This window comes from Mirounga angustirostris, unplaced genomic scaffold, assembly GCF_029215605.1.
Source record: "Mirounga angustirostris isolate CCGP_5_RB_7025 unplaced genomic scaffold, mMirAng1.0.hap1 SCAF_3, whole genome shotgun sequence".
Classification (NCBI taxonomy): Eukaryota; Metazoa; Chordata; class Mammalia; order Carnivora; family Phocidae; genus Mirounga; species Mirounga angustirostris.
Window position 1 is genome coordinate 130,376,741 of NW_026991711.1, and position 18,912 is coordinate 130,395,652.

The 18,912-nt window shown below is 37.6% G+C and overlaps 1 protein-coding gene across 7 annotated transcripts in view; it reads right to left on the bottom strand.

Moving 5' to 3' along the window:
- Positions 1 to 18,912, bottom strand: part of GALNT3 (polypeptide N-acetylgalactosaminyltransferase 3) — a 97,645-nt gene that overhangs the window by 22,103 nt on the left and 56,630 nt on the right. For 4 of the 7 annotated variants that reach the window (XM_064586637.1, XM_064586638.1, XM_045868706.3 and 1 more), the window contains 2 exons: positions 14,077 to 14,197; positions 623 to 1,241 (listed from right to left, as the gene is read on the bottom strand). In XM_064586637.1, the coding sequence (XP_064442707.1) occupies positions 623 to 1,203 (581 nt within the window). In that variant the 5' untranslated portion in view covers positions 1,204 to 1,241; positions 14,077 to 14,197. Of the gene's footprint in view, positions 1 to 622; positions 1,242 to 4,596; positions 4,638 to 14,076; positions 14,198 to 18,912 lie in introns of all 7 variants that reach the window. The other 3 variants (XM_064586639.1, XM_054506159.2, XM_045868707.3) reach the window with 2 other exon arrangements.

The following is an 18,912-nucleotide window of genomic DNA, read 5'->3' on the forward strand; positions in this document are numbered from 1 at the left end:
GAAGTTACAGGGAGACAATTCTATACATATGATACTCAACAAAACTCTGGAGAAAAAAAAAATCATAATTGAATTAGCAATTTAACAATATTGTTCCTTAAAAGAAAGGTTACAAAAGGTTACAGGGCATTGTGAAATACAATTACAGTGCTGAAAGTAGCCACAAAGTCTGTGACTTAGTTCATAGAATATTCTTATCTAATAGCTCCAAAGTCTTGGCACTTTTTTAAACATTTCTATTTATTCTATAGCAATACACAGAGGAACCGAGACAGCTCCTCCGCCTCCCACATTTCCCATAAAAACGGCCCCATATTCCCTACTTAATAGATTAGAAAACTAAAGCATTTAAGAATAAAGGATTTCTTTGTGGTTCTACAGAAGTCAGATCTAAAATTTAAGTTTTCCAATTTGTAAGGTAACAACTTTTCATGTCTGCAATGCCTCACCAAGCACAGATATGGTTGGCCTCAATACTAAACAAAAACATAATTAAACAAATTAAACAGCAATTGTTGATATTTGCCTCAGTGTGGCTGAAGAACAAGCACATTCCTTAGTTAATGCCCCTCCCCAGAAACCCTAATGTTAAACAGTAAACAATGAATATTCTTCAACATACTCAGGAGGTCGAGTGTCTGGTCCAAGATCTCGGTGTAAAGAAATCCTGTCACTTGCAAAAGCGTTAAAACAGTGTTTGGCTTCTCCACGTTCTTTTTCCTTCTGCTCTTCAACACTTAAATTGGTTGTCTTGAATGCTTTACCAGAAGCACCAGGTGCATTGGAATCCTGAGGTGGGCGGTCAAGAACCGGTTTCAATTCTGCTGCTGTATAATATCCTTGCAAACAGGGTCTCTCACCAGCATCAATGCTTTGCCTGACAGGTGCTCCTATTTGCATTTTTGGCATTGCATCTTTAATATTGTTTACAGCTTCTAACATTAAATCAAACATCTTGTTTTTGTTTATATTTCTTTCCATCTTTGATTCCTCTTTGGAATATTGAACACTTACTTCTCTTTGCATTAAAATCAAAAATATTATAAAGAAAAAAATTACTGCACCAAGCTTCCAGAACTTTTTATGATAATGTCTTTTAAGATGTAATTTTACTAGTCGCTTTATGTGAGCCATTCTGACATTAAAAGCTTGCCACTTGACAAATAACTTATAGTTTCCTCTGTTACTTATATTTTTTATCATAGAGTTGCTGGCAAGAAGCTTTCATTAAATGATAATACCTATAAACAGAAATGATAAATGGCATTAGTAGCTATTCATTCCTATAGGCAGGGGTCAATTCATTCATTCAAGCAACAACTAAACATAAGGTATAAATAACGTACTCTTATGGTTAACAAAAATACAAAAATATCTTGCCCTCAAGAAATTACACTTTTGGAAGAACACATTGCTATAATTAGTTATAATCTATTAAGGCTATAAAACATTAGGGATTTCCCTCCAGTAAAAAAAAAAAAAAAAATACCTTGTAAGCTGTGGCTAATATTTACTATATGATCGGCACACAATTATTTTTATAAACAAATTTAGAGAATTTTTAAAAAGGTATCTTAACTCAATGACCAAGGGGCCAAAAGACTTCATTGAATTGATTATAAAGAAAGGGTGAAATCCATAAGAAAGCAAAGGTATATAGGGACTGTTAGGCATACATCTAAAATAGTGGCTTTTATTTTATGGAATTTGCCCTCAATGTATGAACCTCTACTCCAAATGAATCAGTTAAGATTATAAACTGGCATGCTCTCAAATTTGTTTACCTGATAATACTTGTGAATCCTGACAGAGCCAATAAAGACTAGAAAATTAAGAGCATCTATTGCATTTTTATACCACAGCTATTTTCTTTTCTTTTCTTTAACCACAGCTATTTTCAACAACTCACACAAATACAAAATCTAACAGCAAAAAGAAGATGGCACTAAGCTTTACTTGAAGTGACTCTAAAAAGGCAACAAAGATCATTGAGTTACAAAAGCAGTATTTGGTTTAATAAAATACTGCTTGCAGTTGACCCTAAGAACAGAGCAACATGTTTATTAAACTCTAATATGGGCCACCAAAAATGAAAGAAAAGAAAAAGAAAAAAGAGAACTTTGATGACAGCCTGAGTCACAGTGAGGGTTGATTTTCTTTATGATGAAGTTTTAAAAAAGGCAATAGGAAGGGGTTTCAGTATATAATTACATACCATGCACCATTATACTCAATCCTATTTGCAGGGGCAAAGGGGAAGGAAAATGACTTTTTCCCTAAATCCTAAACATGTTTTAAGTCAAATTTAATTTATAGAAGTGAAAACTACGTTTGACACTTTATTCAGTTTCTCTTCCAAAGATATTGCTAAATTTAAAATTAAAAAGCCAAGTTCTAAGATGGATTCTCTGGCCTTTAGTAAGACATTTTAAGCTAAATAAATAAAATACGCAGAACTTGAATAGTTAGTTCTATATACTACCTCTATTTGGAAAGATGTATATGTATGTATGTATGTATTTATGTATGGAATAGACACTTTGGCTTCAAAAGATAACTCAATTATAATGTATGTTGCTCATAAAAATGAGATTTCAGTATTACTGAATTTGGGTTACTTCAAGAGCCGCATGTAAGAATTAAAATGACCTGGTTAGCTTTTTACATTATTTGAAGACATAATATAAATAGTTTCAGAACCACACAAATGTTGCTGTGTAAATTCTTACGTATCAAATGTTGTGCTAGGCTCTGGCTACCAAATTAAAGATAACTCTTACTTTCAAGGAGCAGAGACTAGTAGGAAATATGGCATGCCAACGTGCAACCATAAAACATGTGCTAAGATGGAAGACTGAAAGCAATACGGCAGGTAAGGAGAAATGTTAGGGAAATTTTGCCAAAGATAACACTGATGAGCAGAATCTTGAAAGATAAGCAATTTTTAGGCAGGTGGACAAGAGAGAAGAGAAAGAGAGAATGACAGATGCAAAGACATAAAAGCAAGACAAGACATGGGCAGTCCAAGTGAAAGACACAGATAGGAAATAGCAGGAGGGGATGCTGGGAGGTCACTTAAAGACTAGCACACAAAGTGAGTCTGGAATCCACCAATTTTGTTCGGAGTGGAAGGAAATGGATTATATTAAGGAAGAATCATAATCATATTTATGTTTTAGATAAGTCACAGGTTCCTCAGCACCAGTAAAGGTGATGAATATCAAAGAAATGAGGAAGGTAGAAAGGATGGAGAGGACTAATTCAGGAGTACAGGAAGTAGAATCAAATAGGACTTGGTGAAAGAAAGGGAGAATGGAAGGTGGATGGCTGAAGTGATGACATTAACAAAGGCAGGGAATATAGGAAGAAGGGTAGACCTGGGGTGGGAATTAGATAATTTGTTCAGTTTGGGAGACAAATTTGAGATGCTGATAGGACTTCCAAGGTGAGTTCTCATGAGCAAAAAGATACATAGGACTGAAAATCAGGGAAAAGTTCTGTGCTAGAGATGAAAATGTGGGAGTCAGTCTTGGGGTACTGAAGAGTTCACCTACAGTATATACAGTAAAGAGGCCAAAGAAATAGCTACATTTAAGGGGTGGGAGGAAAAAGGATAAACTGGAAAGATAGATCAGGGGGAATATGAAAACAAAATAGAGGACAGTCAAGGGAAAACAGGTTAACAGATAAAGTATCCATGTCATGTGGATATAGATTTTACAACCTGCAGTTTACCCTTGAGAGATGTTAATTCTTTGACAGTTGGTTCATCTTTAAAAGTAAACTGCACTAGACCTAGTCCAATGGGCTTTAGTGCAAAACCAGGAATGAACCTTGGCAGAGAATCCACTAGACTAGTTATAGTCCTGCCTCCAAGATCTAGGGCTTAGGATCTAGGGTACATTCAGAATAATAGGGCAACAACCTGATCTAAGAAGTTCTAGGAAGGTAAGAACAGGCAAAAGTTGAGGCTTCATAGGATAATGGTCACCTATGAAATACTACCTGATCACCTTTAATCACAGTTTGATAAATAGATATAAATCAACCTATGTTCACCCTCCTTCCTGTCCCTGAGTCAACCACCAAAAGTCCCCTTCTCCAGTGCTGCTAGTGATATTAGATCTCCTGAGAAGCCAGATATAAGCTAGATTAGGAATTTGAGAAGGAATGAGCTGGTCTTCTTAGGATGTTTTAACAACACGTAAATCAGGAAAGGGTTCAGGGAAAGTACAGAGTAAAGGGAGATGACAGAACTAGATACTTCTATAACAATGGTGGTTTTCCCAAAATATTATATGCCAGAAGTCATATTTGTGGGTAGGGTCGGGAATGAGAAAGAAGGATGGAATTAATGAGGTGGTTGGAAGAAAGGTTTTTTTTTTTTTTTTTAGGAATAAATTATAAACTAGAAAAGTCCTTCATCAATCGGACAAATAATCCTATCATCGTGTGTGTGTGTGTGTGTGTGTATCTAAAGACGTCACTCAATTAGTAGGTTTTAGTTTAGGATGTCTCCAATGAGGGAGTCAAGGAAAACTCATGAAGGATACAGATAGTGTCTCCCTCATTCATGGTTGTTTTTCTGGCACTTACCAGAATGTTGGTGACACAGTGAACACCCAATATAGGTTTGACTGGAAAAGGAAAGAAGGACCAAGATTTCATTTATTATTAGAAATAATAAAGCAATAATTCACTTCTGTTAAATGTTGATTAGGTCCCTGATATTTTAACATTACACAGGTTCTCATTTAGTCCTCCAACAATCTTGTGAAGTCATTCCCATTTTACTGACAAATACTGAATGTCAAACTGATTAAGGGGCTTGGCGAATGCCATTTGTTTAAGTGGAAAGGTAGCATTCTCCCAAATGTGTTCAAATTTGAACTAAATTACTGAGCTTTTTAACTTATCTGAAATAAGATCTTTAAGGGTCAAAAATTGACAATCTAGGGGCACCTGGGTGGCTCAATCAGTGAGGCGGCTGACTTCTGATTTCGGCTCAGGTTGTGATCTTGGGGTCCTGGGACAGAGGCCTGAGTCAGGCTCTGCACTCAGAGGGGAGTCTGCTTGAGGAGTCTCTCTCTCCCTCTCGTTCTGCCCCTAACACTGCTTGCGTGCACTCTCTCTAAAATAAATAATTTTTTTTTTAAAGAAGAATTGATAGTCTAAATGTAAGGAGATAAAGGAAAAACCTAAGGAAAGAACTACAAATAGCTTCATATCAGGTAAGGTTTTCTGGACAAATGAGTTAAAAAGGAAAAAAAAAAAACAAACAAACCCACACAACTGTTTTCAGAGCGTATTTTTAGAAATAAAGATTGAGGATGAGATTGTAGATTTTAACAATGGAGGATTAACAGATTGAGTCCTTTCAGTAGCACAGTCTACTAATGTAGGAACAGGATGCTTTCCTCTTTTCAGATTATTTCAGAAGGGAATAGTCTTTTATCAATTGCTGATCATTTGAAGATTCCAACATAAATCTCCCAGGGATTTTTATATGACTTTTCTGTCCTTTGCTGCTATTGTGCAGTATCAGGATTCCATTAATGAAAATTACACTCAACATTAAGCATCTCTATCAGCGGTCTTCAACTCTGGATACACATTAGCAGAAAGCTCTTTTAAAAAGAGTGCCTTAGGCTTCCCCTCTAGAGAGTATGATTTAATTGTTCCAGGGGCAAGGCATACATAGGGCCTGCTTTTGTTGTTATTTTAGGCTCTCTAGATAATTCTTTTTTTTTTTTAGATTTTATTTATTTGACAGAGACACAGTGAGAGAGGGAACACAAGCAGGGAGAGTGGGAGAGGGAGAAGCAGGCTTCCTGCAGAGCAGAGAGCCCCATGCGAGGCTCGATCCCAGGACTCTGGGATCATGACTTGAGCCGAAGGCAGACGCTTAACTGACTGAGCCACCCAGGCATCCCCAAAATAGATTCTTGATATAAAATGACCAAAAGTTATTTTGACTTAGATAGATTAGATGAAATCCAAAGCATGAATGGCCCAAAGTTTCCTGAAAAGGCTTAGAAATTAATGGTGATATAAATGAGGCACTGGGGTTTTATTACTAATTATAGTGTTGTAAAATCATCTTTAAAATATTTTAATCCCATCATAAAGATGGAAAAACCCATACTCTGAACAATAAAACACATAATCCAACACAATAAATGAATGAGTTAAAGAAAACCAGAATTCTTAATTCCCATTCCTGGGAATAACATCATGTTCCTAGACCTCACTACTTACCAAATTTGAAGACCTATGTGAAAACAGCCAGTAAAACAAAACAAATTTCTCCTAGAATCAACTTCCAATTAAACTCAGAAGTTTCAGAGATGAAAAAACAAAAAATCAGCACAACAGCAAATTCAGGATATAGAAACGAGCAGATGAAGGTCTTGTTCTTATTGTACTTTCTAAACCCTTAAATACACCTATCTAAAATGGTCATTTGCTAATTATAAAACATCAGATTCACAGGAGATAGGAATACCATGAAATCGTTTTTTAAACTAGAAAAAATTAAATTCAAAGACCTTCTAAATTCTAAAGTATAAATGTCTAAAATTAGAAAAATACAATAAAATTCAGAGGCCCCTGGTCTTAAAGAATATCAATCTATATGCTAGTTTATATGTAGACATTACAAGAGGGCATTAATAATAAATAAAAATATCCACAAAATGGTATTTTATAAGGCTAAAACAATATGCATTATTCTAACAGTCTGTGAGACTGGGTTAAAATCAATGGATTATTCTCAGGGGTAAAAATGTGTTTCTCTCTGAACAGAAAGAACTGAAATACCACAAATTAAAATAATCCAACTACAAAGCTGTGCCTACCAGTTATGTAGACTATGGTTTCTCAAACCCTAGTGTGACAATTAATCACCTGAGAATGTTGTTTAAATGCAGATTCAAATGGGAAAAGATCAAGATAAGATCCATCTTTAGTCTCTGTTGTCCCTTCCAGGTGGAAAAGGACACATTGCAAAAACATTAGTTAAGCTGTTAGTTTAATTTAAAAATTCCAACTGAAGCAATCTTCTAAAACAGTAAAAACAGAGCATTTCATAACTGCACATGAAAGTAACATTTAATAAAATAAGAGGAAAGTGGTTCTTTCCATTTCTTGTTCCTATATTCAAGAGAATAAACCTTTACATCCCCAGGGATTTAAGGTCTGGTTCCAGGTGACTTTAACTGACACAAAGCATAATTGGTATATGAAATGTGCTTGCTACTGTAAGAATTAAAGCATGATATAAAGAGTTAAGGGTAATCACAAAAAGCAAAAAATTACAAAACTATATACCTAAAATGTAGCATAGATTGTAGATTAAGAAAAGTATAGCACTGCAAAATTAATATATACTGAATCACTGCCACACATTATCATCTAGATTTCCTAATCAAATTAAAAAACAACAATAACAACAACAACAAAAAACTTGTCCTAATAATAAACCTTATGTGCTCGGGCAGAGATTTTATTAAGTGCCCTCATCTGCTGGTTAGGGAAGGGAGGAGTGGCAGGAAGTCATTTCTGCTTGTATTCATTGGTAAAATCAAATTTCACAGTGACTTGCTATTGTGGTTTGTTAGTTTTGATTATGTCTAAGTCCATGTCCACATCCTTGCCTGCAATTCTTCTGAGCAGGAAGTGACTTGTGGATGTATGATAGGTGACAAACACTGATGCAAAGCAAACTGCACCGAGATGGAGGAGGCAGAAACATCCCAAAGATCCCAGCTAAAGACAAAGTAGAGTAGCTCTAGCTGGCTGGAAAATGCCACCAGGGGACAACTAATTGCATGTAATTGTCATAGAGTAGGATGACTTTCTGAGTATCTGCAGGTTATGTGACAAAGAGCCTAGTGACAGAGTTGACCTCCAACAACTCAGAGGCACAGGTTTTAATACAGAAAAGCGTGTGGCCAAACATCCAACTTCTCAGCTAAACTTGGTCAGATAAGCATCTCCATTAACAATATTATCTTTGAAGGTCAAAGGTTATAGACAGGATCTTGATTTTGTGGACCAGCCAATTCTACCATTACAGTTTGGAGCAAACAAGTAATTATGGAACTATAATACACTTTGGCGAGAGGGTAGGATGATGGTGAAGGGGAGCTCACATACTCTCCAGCTACTGTGAATGAATCTGCAGCTGTGAAAGATATATACTGATAATTTATGACATACTAGACAGTAGAGAAATTTTGAGGAGTGATTTGAGTGGTCCCACAGATTACCCACTTAACTAGTACTTCCCCTGGGCAGAAGGATTACATTTTAAAAGATTTCTCTGTGTATTTACCTTGTAAACATAATTGATGGCTCTTGGATTAGTAAGGAGACAAAAACTACATAGTGATTTGAAAAAGGAAAGTTTAATCTATTATTGAGAGGATTGGAGTAACAGGGAATTGGTTAGTGAGTGAAAGAGAATTCTAAATGTTATAGTAGTAGATATAAGGGGCAACCACTACCCACAAGGCTGAGATGAGGGCCCAAGGAAGAACCCTCCCCTCACCAGCGCTGAGATCCAGAGATCTCTACAGACAGAGCACAGTGTTGGCTCCCTGATGGTGGAAAAGTGACAGAGGTGTTTCACTAGTGAGACTTGCCAAAAAAATCTGCCCTCTGTGGAGTCCCAGAAGAAGCCAGTCATAGCGAGGTGTCAAACCCTGGAATATGCTAGGTGCTGAGGAGAACTGCTTGCTTCTGGTTGCTGATGGCACCTGGAGTTAAGAAGCTGTCTTCTCCAAGAGTCTAGTGTACATTCATGTATAGCCTGGGCCAATATGGCGCCAAGCTGGTTCCTGGGATAAAATCTGGGCAGCAGGCTCCCTAGAAACCCAGTTTTGTGGGGCCCCCAGAGTGCGCATGTGTGGGGCTAAACACAGAGTGTGGGGATCGGTGACTTAGGCAAGGGAACAGGTCCATGATGTCTATAACTCCAGGGTACAACACTATTGCCCAAGTCAAGCTCTGGAGAAAGTGCAGGGGGTAGGGGTGTGCCAACTCTAGAGGAAGATGCGCCACACAATTACCTAACACTAGTGAAAACTATGTGGAGGCTGAGAAAGAGAGAAAAAATATGCCCAGAAAGAGCCTAACCAGGAAGCCACCCTGAAACCAGGAAGGGAAGCACCTTCTATTTCCAGTGTCCCTCCAGTGCCCTCTACTGGTTAAGGCTTAACATCAATACCAGTCAGCAGGGGGCGCCTGGGTGGCTCAGTTGGTTAAGCGACTGCCTTCGGCTCAGGTCATGATCCTGGAGTCCCGGGATCGAGTCCCGGAATCGAGTCCCGCGTCGGGCTCCCTGCTCAGCGAGGAGCCTGCTTCTCCCTCTAAACCTCCCCCTTCTCATGTACTCTCTCTCTCTCTCATTCTCACTCTCTCAAATAAATAATAAAATAAATCTTAAAAAAAAAAAAATACCAGTCAGCAAAGGAGAAATATTTACAGGGCCCTGCTCCATTATTACAGAGCAGAAGAGACTAAATTTGGACCTGAGAGACAATAAATAGGTAACAGCATAGTCTACCCTTTTGACTACTCAGTTTCCATATGTACACACTTTCTCACACATTTGAACTCTTGTACAATAACAAAACAACTCTATATTCTACCTAACAAGATGCAAGCATCCTCCTCACAAGTGAAGAGGAAACCTCAAAATGAGATGCAGAGTGCCGATAGCCATTGTATCCATTACTGTGACATTCTGAATTACTTTTCAAATTCTGTCACAATCCCACCTAATATCCTGTTACCTAAAGACTAAATTATAAACTTAATATTAAACAATTTCAATGTAATAATTTGTTTAAAGAAGAAGAAGAAGAAAATGGGAAGGAGAGAAGAAAATGTCACCTCCAAAAATAAAGGTCTATTAAGTATAGTGACCCAACTGAATGCCCAGAAATGTTACTGAAATGCTCCCAAATTTTTCTGGGTCTGATTACCCTCTGGTTCTCATAAACTTGACAAAGACACCTAAGGTACTTGCTACTTTTTGCTCATCAGATACAATCAACATAGTATTATCAACATAGTAAATCAATGTGATATTTTGTGGGTTGTTGGGATAATTAAGATTTCTGGGACAGGAGAACTGACCTGGCCTTGGCTGTGCTAGATAAAAGCAAATTGCCTTTGGTGGTCCTTGTAAATTGGTATGGAGAAAAAGCAATTAACCAAGTCAATAGCTACATACCAAATGCCAGAGGCTGTGTTGATTATATCAAGTAAAGATATCACATCTGGGACAGCAAGCACATTTGGAATCATCCAGTGATTAAGCTTACAATAGTCCATTCATTTTCTAAGATTCATCCAACTTTTGCAAAGGCCAAATAAGTGAGCTAATCGAGATGTGATAGATATCTCAAGTCTTATTTCAAATCTTTGAGGGTGGCACTGATCTGAACAAACCCCTTGGGGATACAGTATTATCTCTGATTTACTATCTTAGAAGGAAGAGAAGCTCTAAGGTCTTCCACTTAGCTCTCCTATCACAATGGTCCTCAACCTATGACTTAGAGAACCAATATAGGGATTCTGCCAGTCATCCAGAATGTCTTCCTTACACATTAAGGAAATGGGAGAAATAAGCACAGGGTAGATCTGCTGACACCTGGGCCTCCTGTGAGTCAGACTTGAGCAAAGACTCCATCTACTACCTAACTACTATAATTCCCCATTATGACTAGAGGGCCACAAGTGGTATTTTGGCTCCCTAGGAATTCGTATGAAAGGTCTGAGTATTTTCTTTTCCCCAAAGCATGGCTACACGTCTCTCTGGAGAAGGCTTTTGAGGAAGATCTGTGGTAAATGCTTGAAGCAATTGTGCAGCCTTCCTCAAGACTAGGCCTCAACTTCAATCAAAGGGCTCTGGGCCTGTGAAGTGACTTACATTTGGAAACTGGGGGAGAGGTAATGATGCTCAACTGTGGCAACCAAAGTCCATGTTTTTGCCCCCAGGCCTAGTTTTTTCTGGTACGTACACAAAGTGATACTGTAATACTGCCCAACTATTTCATTCATCCCATTTGCAAAACAGTGCCTTCTGATTACATCTCTGTCCCCGATTTCCATTACTGCATACATCCCTTCTTTGTCTTTGGTGATTAAATGCTACCACTTGTCTTCTGCTACTATGGGATCCCATCATCTCCACTGAAACCAGGGAGCCAATCTTAATAGCCTACAAAGGAGAGCAACCACAGATTTGTTTTCCCCACTAATGCAGGGACTTCCCTCGCTAATGTTTTTCTCAATATCTTAGTAAAGGGAGAGTATACTGGGCCTTATCACGGAACATAGTTCGAGGATAGGCATGCAGATTGCACACAGTAAGTTCAGCGAATATTCCTTTTATGAAGGAGTCCCAAAACTCACAATTAGTAGACAATTTCTATCCACTCATTCTCCCTTTTGAGGCCTCAGAATATTAAGGGATAAGGGAATGGGGGAGCAAGTGAGGAAGACTGCTTGCTGCTCAATTACTATCACTTTGCATTCACCTTTCTACAGGCTTATCTACAGCTCAATGGGTACTCATCCTCCACCTTTCAGCTTCCATTCCTCTCTAGAAAACAAGTCGGTGAACTTTCTATAAAGGGCTAAAGAGTAAATATGTTTTACTTTGTGGACCTTACGGTCTCTACTACAACTACTCAACTCTATTTTAGTTGTGCAAAAGCAGTCATACACAATAGACAAATGAATGGGCACAGCCAGTTCCAATAAAATTTTGTTTACAAAAACAGGTGGTGGATAGAATTTGGCCCAAAGGCTGTAGTTTCCCAACTCCTGGTCTAGAAATCCAAAAAGTCTTCAACCTGAACATTTACATATTTCCCTGTACTTACCCAGTCTCCATTAACTTCCACATTCCCAGATATAAAAGAACCAAATAGTCCTTCACAAACCCGTAACATCATTAAAAAAAAAAGGCATAAAATCAATGTCTGCCTTTAAGATTAGGCGATATTTGCACCTATTTTGAAACATACAATATCCCTCCACTTATCTAGTCACCATCTGAAATTCCTGCATTACCCACCCCTCATGGGTAAAGAATGAAAACGTCTTATTAATACATGTTTCAGTTGGAAATAAACCAGTGTCAGACTAAACTTTAATTCTTCTCTCAAAAGCCAACCTCAAACAGGATAATTTTCCTCAGGACTATACACAGTCAGTTACCACACAGTGAGGTCTATGAGAATGCTGAATGCCAAGCTCCATATAGGGAAGAGAGGGATACCTAATTCTGTGGGATTTGTACTTAATTCTTTAGGTAAAGGGGAGAGGCCCTGAGGGGTTTTAAATAAGGTGATGACCTAATCCCACAACTGAAATTTTAAAATGCTTATTCTTGAAGCTGTGCTGCATATAGATTTTTGGGGGCTGAGGGGCAAGCCAGAAAGGAGACTGAAGGTGATTAGGAGGCTATTAAAAGTAATCCAGGTGAGGGATTGAATAGAAGGGGTGTGGAGGTTCGGTAAGAGATCTGGGAGTCAGGGTTAGTTGAATTCAGCAAATGAATTGATGTGGAGGCTGGGAAGGTTGTTAAATGGTGAAGTGTGTAAAGATGGGTTCCTGACTTGCTGAAAAAGACCAGCTAAGGAATGCTCTCTGTTCTAGATTATCTGCAGAGAAGGACCTGGAGCTAAAATAACAGGGCAAGAGGCCATGAATGCTAACAGAGGTCATGATAGAGGGTAAGAGTATGAGAAGGAGACCGAGGTAATGACAGCAACAAGTCTTAATCAGTTCAAAAAAAAATGGGTCATATCTGAGAAAAACAAAGGTCATGGTCAAAAAGCTCAAATAAAACAAAGAAAATAATTTGCATCAGAAGTCCTAGGTAGGCAAATTATATATATTATATATTTTATACACACACACACACACAGAGCATTGTTTGCTCACAGGGAGGAAAATCAGGTGTCAGAGGGCAACAATGAAAGGAAGACTTATCATATACACCTCCTTACTTTTTTAAAATTTTGGAGCCTGTGAAGAGAGTGACTACTTAAAAAATAAGCTGGAAAAAAGTGAAGATAGAATAAAGATTTTCTGACAGGTAATATCTCAAATTTCTTAATCCCATTTCTCAAGAAGCTACTGGGGAATGTAGTCCATCTACATGAGACAGTAAATAAACAATAAAATCATCCGTATCTAAGAAATAGGGATTCCATCAGAAATGTCAGTAAAAAAAAATCCCAAACAACTGCTATGGAACAGCTCTAGTAAGCAATAGTCCAAATTGGAACGAGAGGACAGAGAGCTTCAGAAGAAACCAATAAATTGGTGTGATTATGTGGAAAAACCATACTGAGAAGATGTGGGAGTATATAGAAATAGGAACTGATATGTGGAAAAACTAAGCTATCTTTTTCTTAAATGAATTAATTATTAACTCCATGATTAAAATAATTTTACCCAGACTCACAATATACTTGCCTCAGTAAACAATATGTACATAATCATAAGTAAATACTAAAATGGAAACAAAAAATGTGAGAATTATATTGGGAGGCAGAAGAAGGGAGAGCAAGGGGAATGTGTGTAAGAGAGCTAAATATTTACCTCCTTTAATGGGAAGTCAGTAGATAATATCAAATATTGATAACTTAAGAAATAGCAGCATATACATATTATTGCAAAAGACAAATACCGCAAAAAACACCTAAAAGAGGTTGACGTTGTTGCCTAGAGGCAGCAGGACTGAGGGAGATGAGAGTTGCCTGGATTTTTTTTTTAATTTTTTATTCTTAATTTTTTTAGAAGATTTATTTATTGGAGAGTGAGTGACTGAGAGAGAAGCAGACTCCCCACTGAGCAGGGAGTCCCAACACGGGGATCCAGGCGATCCCACAGATACCCTAGTATGCTAGTAGAATGATAACCTGTAACTCTGCACATTAAAGCATCATTTTTATCTCCACAATAAGTTAAATAAAAAAAAAAAGAGTTGACTGGATTTTTGTTGCTGTTGCTGTTGTGAGCCTTTTAATAATTCTTTCTAATTTTACTTACATGTAAGTAGGATAGAAGTCCAGGATTTGGAATCAGACAGCCCGGATTTGAATACTGGCTCTGCCATCTCACTGGCCTCATAGACAGAGGCAAATTACTTAATCTCTCAATTTTCTTGTCTCTAAAATAGGGAGAAAAATAGCATGCACCTCATTGAGTGGCTTTGAAGATTAAATGTTTAATTCACGTAAATTGCTTAAAATATGCCTGGCACATAAGTGCTCAATAGTAAAATAGTAAATAAGGGCTAATACTTATTAAGACAACAAATATTAACTCTTGTTAATAAAAAATATAAAGACATTAATTAATAACTAAAACCTCATTTTAAAAACAGGAGCCACATATTAAAGTCTTTTCCCTTTGTGAGAAAACTCACAAAGTTAACACCCCCAGGTACTAAGTTGGACTTTATTTCTTGAGACTACAGTCTTCACTTTAATCCACAGTTAGGGGTGGGGGTGGGGGTGGGGGAGGAGAAGACTGGTGAAAAATTCTACTTAGTGCTGGAAAGGGGGAGCTCAAACTGGAATCTAAAGGGTGAGTTTTAGCTAGATAGGCCAAAAGAGGAGGGAAGAGAGTTCCAGGCAGGGATGATGACCCTTGAAAAGACAAAGGCAGGAGGAACACGGTGATAAAAAAAAGGCTAGCAGAGCCAGAACAGAGAGTAACATGACAGAGGTGTGCACACTACGCAGGAATAAAATCGTGCCAGGCCTTTAGGCTGAGTCAAGGAGTTTGCCTTATCCTAAGGTAATGAAGGGCTTTAAGCAGTTTTGAATGTTTTGAAAAGATCCCTCTGGGTACAGCATGGGGAGGGAACCAACCAGCAAGAATTCAGATAATCAATAGGGAGGCCATTTGCAAAAATCCAGGCAAGAGATGATGGTAGTGACAGGAATGGACAAAAGTAGATAGATTTGAAAAGTATTTATGTAAGGGGCGCCGGGTGGCTCAGTCGTTAAGCGTCTTGGGCTCAGGTCATGATCCCAGGGTCCTGGGATTGATTCCTGCATCAGGCTCCCTGCTCCGTGGGAAGCCTGCTTCTCCCTCTCCCACTCCCCCTGCTTGTGTTCCCTCTCTCGCTGTGTCTGTCAAATAAATAAATAAAACCTTAAAAAAAAAAAAAAAAGTATTTATGTAAGAGGTAAAACTGACAGAATGCCTTTTTTTTTTTTTTTGGTCTAGTCTGATTATATGATTTAAGTAAAAGCTGCCCCCCTTAACTCCTCACCAACAGCAATATACTCAATTGTAAAATATTCACAAACAAAAACTATAAGACATTTCAATCATAAAGTTAACTCTTCACTTCTAAATGGTAAAACCCAGGTCTTGGAACAAAACCAAAAGGCACAAAAATAATATAGAATTCAAAGGAATAAGATGGAAATAACAGCAATCTAAATTCAATAGACTAATTATATACATGAAACAAGTTTCCTTACTCCTCAACTTCTGTGGTTGCTGCCCATAAAAAAAGCAAATATCCTGCCTGCCCGATTCCTCTCCCCTCCCTGTGCCACTTTCACCCTAATATTTTTACTCCACAATAGGCTTAGAGGAAAGAGAAATATTCCATGCTTTGCAAATATCTAAAGGGGTGTGCGTGTGTGTACAGGCACAAAAGCAGATTATATTCAATCATATATGTAAAGTGCATGATAGAATTATGAATAGGACATCTCCCCCCAGCTCAGGTGTATATTGAGGTGTGTGTGTTGTGGGGTACAGTTTCCTAAGTGAGGTGAGAACTCAACTGAGTCTTAAAAACCAGAAAGAGTTACAGAGGTAAAGATAAAAGGAAGGTATCTCAGCAGGGGGGCGGGTAGTAACAAGAGAAAAGCACACAGGAAAAAACAATGAACTCTGTTGTTGGAATATAAAATTTTGGTTTACCGAGTACAGATCCACAGTTAAACAAGGGTCAGATTCTGTGGGACCATTTTAAGGACCATGGGTTCTATCCTGAGCAATGAGAAGTTACTAAAAGATTTAAGCAGAGGAGAATTCAGGTTTACATTTTTAGAGATCATTAGCTGAGGGGGTTCTGCTGAGAATGGATTTGAGCTTAACACCATCTGCTAAGATTTCAGGTAGCAGGTGGCTATGGTACCCCAGTTAAGAGTTGATGAGACCCTGAACTAGAGAAGTAGAATTTGTGGGGGAAAGAAGGGTGAAAACGTTAATAGATTCAGTGATCTGATAGTTGTGGAGGTTAAGAAAAGAGAGTAAAAAAAATGACTCCTGGATTTCTGCCATGATAGTTGGATAGTGGTACAGATCCATAAGCCATTCTCCAAAATCCCTGCAGCCAAGTATGTTTTAAAATTCAGAATATTTTGAAAAAAAAAAAAATTCAGAGTATTTTGGATGTTAGAAAGGAGACATGGTTTACATACCCAATATAACAGTGTACCCCCAGCAGTTCCTGGAACAATACCAAGTAATCAAATATAGCAGCATATCTGTAGAAGACACATCCCACCAAGTGGAATAAATGATAAATAGCTTCCTGACAGTGCATTTAGGTTTTGTAGCAAATTGAGTTCAAGTTTTGCTGACAAATGAGTTACCAAAACCATTTTGGTTTTCAGAGATTTTTTTTTTTTTTGGTTCTGGAATTGTGGATAAGAAATGTTAAATGTAGTAACACCTACAAATAAAATAAAGGAAGTAAAACAGGTTGTTTTTGTCTGATGGGATGAAGGTTCTGGTTTACTCAGGTATAATCTCAGATAATTATGACATCTTAAAGATGTCCAGCGGGGATTGGGATAGATGAACAAACTGGTGGGACAGCTTAAAACTAAAACAATTACAGGGAAAATGTAAACTCGGGGAAATACTCTATTTGGTGCCAAAAATATGAGCCCAACTCAGAGAATGACTCAAGGAAATTTCATCTGTCAATAGTCACTAATGACCCAGTATTCAGAGTCCTCCTTGTCTCTGCTGTACCACATAAATTAATGCATTCTGGTCTCTTGCCATTGCTGGCACTGATTTAAATTCAATGTTGCTATTAGCAGTACATTAACTGTGTTAAAATTACCCAAATTATAGAAAATGAATTATTCTGATATTGATGCATAATTCTGATGCATAATTAGGTGATTGAAAATATGTCCTTCCCGGGGCGCCTGGGTGGCTCAGCTGGTTGAGCGTCTGCCTTCGGCTCAGGTCATGATCCCAGGGTCCTGGGATCGAGCCCCGCATCGGGCTCCCTGCTCCGCGGGAAGCCTGCTTCTCCCTCTCCCACTCCCCCTGCTCGTGTTCCCTCTCTCGCTGTGTCTCTCTCTGTCAAATAAATAAATAAAATCTTTAAAAAAAAAAAAAAAAGAAAAAAGAAAATATGTCCTTCCCTATCAGATTTTCTAACCATAAAAGATCTGTCATAACAAATGCATTTCTACACTTTATGAACCAGAGAACTGAATATGTTCTCAAGATGATTTGGGCATTGATCATTTGCAAAATATTAAATATACTTATTTTCTTTTGGAGAAAAATTCCTTCTATCAGGAGTGAAAATTAAAAGCTTCTATGGAAGGCTTAATCATCCCATCAGAGTTTCCAAGCCTATGTCCCTACAGGTCACTTAGGGACCTCGTCCAACCTCTCAATCTCCCAGTCTAGTCTTTTTAGGGGCTAGGAGTCTGATTCCAAAAATTTGTCTCTTATATCTGTTTCATAGTAAAAGAAAAATATATATAAAATGTTAACAGACTACAACAATAAACTGGCTTATGTTTACTTTAATAATTTTTTTAACATCCCATCTAGCACTATTAACATGCCATAAAATTTAGAACTTAGAATAGAGCTGGACAGAATTATTTTTCTCTCTCAAACTTTCACTTGGTAATTGTTACTATCAAAATCCCCTCAGAAGAACTTTTCGTTTTCCCTGTCCCCAAACATACTACACTATGTTGAAGGATCCATTTAAAACACAGTAATGTACAGTGAAATTTCATACAGTTCCTATGTTTGAGAGATTTAGTCTAGCATCAGGTCCTAGAGTCTCAAGTCCTAAATGTTTAATGAGAATTAGAGTACAATTCTATATTTTTAAAAATGTACAGTTTGGTTTTCTTGCTTTCAAATATGTGTGTGTATATGACACAGTATGCTAATAGAAAAATCAGCCTTAAAAATGCAAATTCAATAGGATGCCATTTTTTGCATTGTAGGTTCCAGCCATTTGTGGTCATAAAAATCAATCCAGTGTGTTGAAACCAGTATTTTTAAAATAATAGAGAAAATCCACGTTGTGAGGTTAAATATTGTTTTGTGAGCCTTGTTACACATACACATACACACAGAGTGTACTGCACTGAAGCATAGAATACATTTCTTATTGAGGATTACAGTCCAAAAAGAAGTTTTAAAAATACTAATGTTGAAGAAGTGTGCTTGCCAGCCAAAAATCTAGAGTGTTGCCAATGGAGGGATGACCCTGGGTTGCTGCCTCATAAAATATATTTTAAGCCAATACAATAAAAGATCAGAAGACTGAATTATGTTGTCCATGTTGACTTAAAAAATTAACTGTGGCTCTGAAATACCAAGGAAGGATTAAACATCTCAATCCACATGGCATCTTCAATACACATGTGATCCACAGTAAGAGAAGAATGACATCCTCACTCATTCTCCCTGGAGTTAGGCATCATCTGGACAAGTAGAAATTAGGGTAAATCAGAGCTGGACAAAGAACAATGGACTATTCTGTACTCATAAAGGCCTTACAAACTATATGAAAGACAAAAAGATAAACATCTTATGATAAGTGGGATTAAAGGTGGTGAAAAGATAACATGAGCCTTGAGT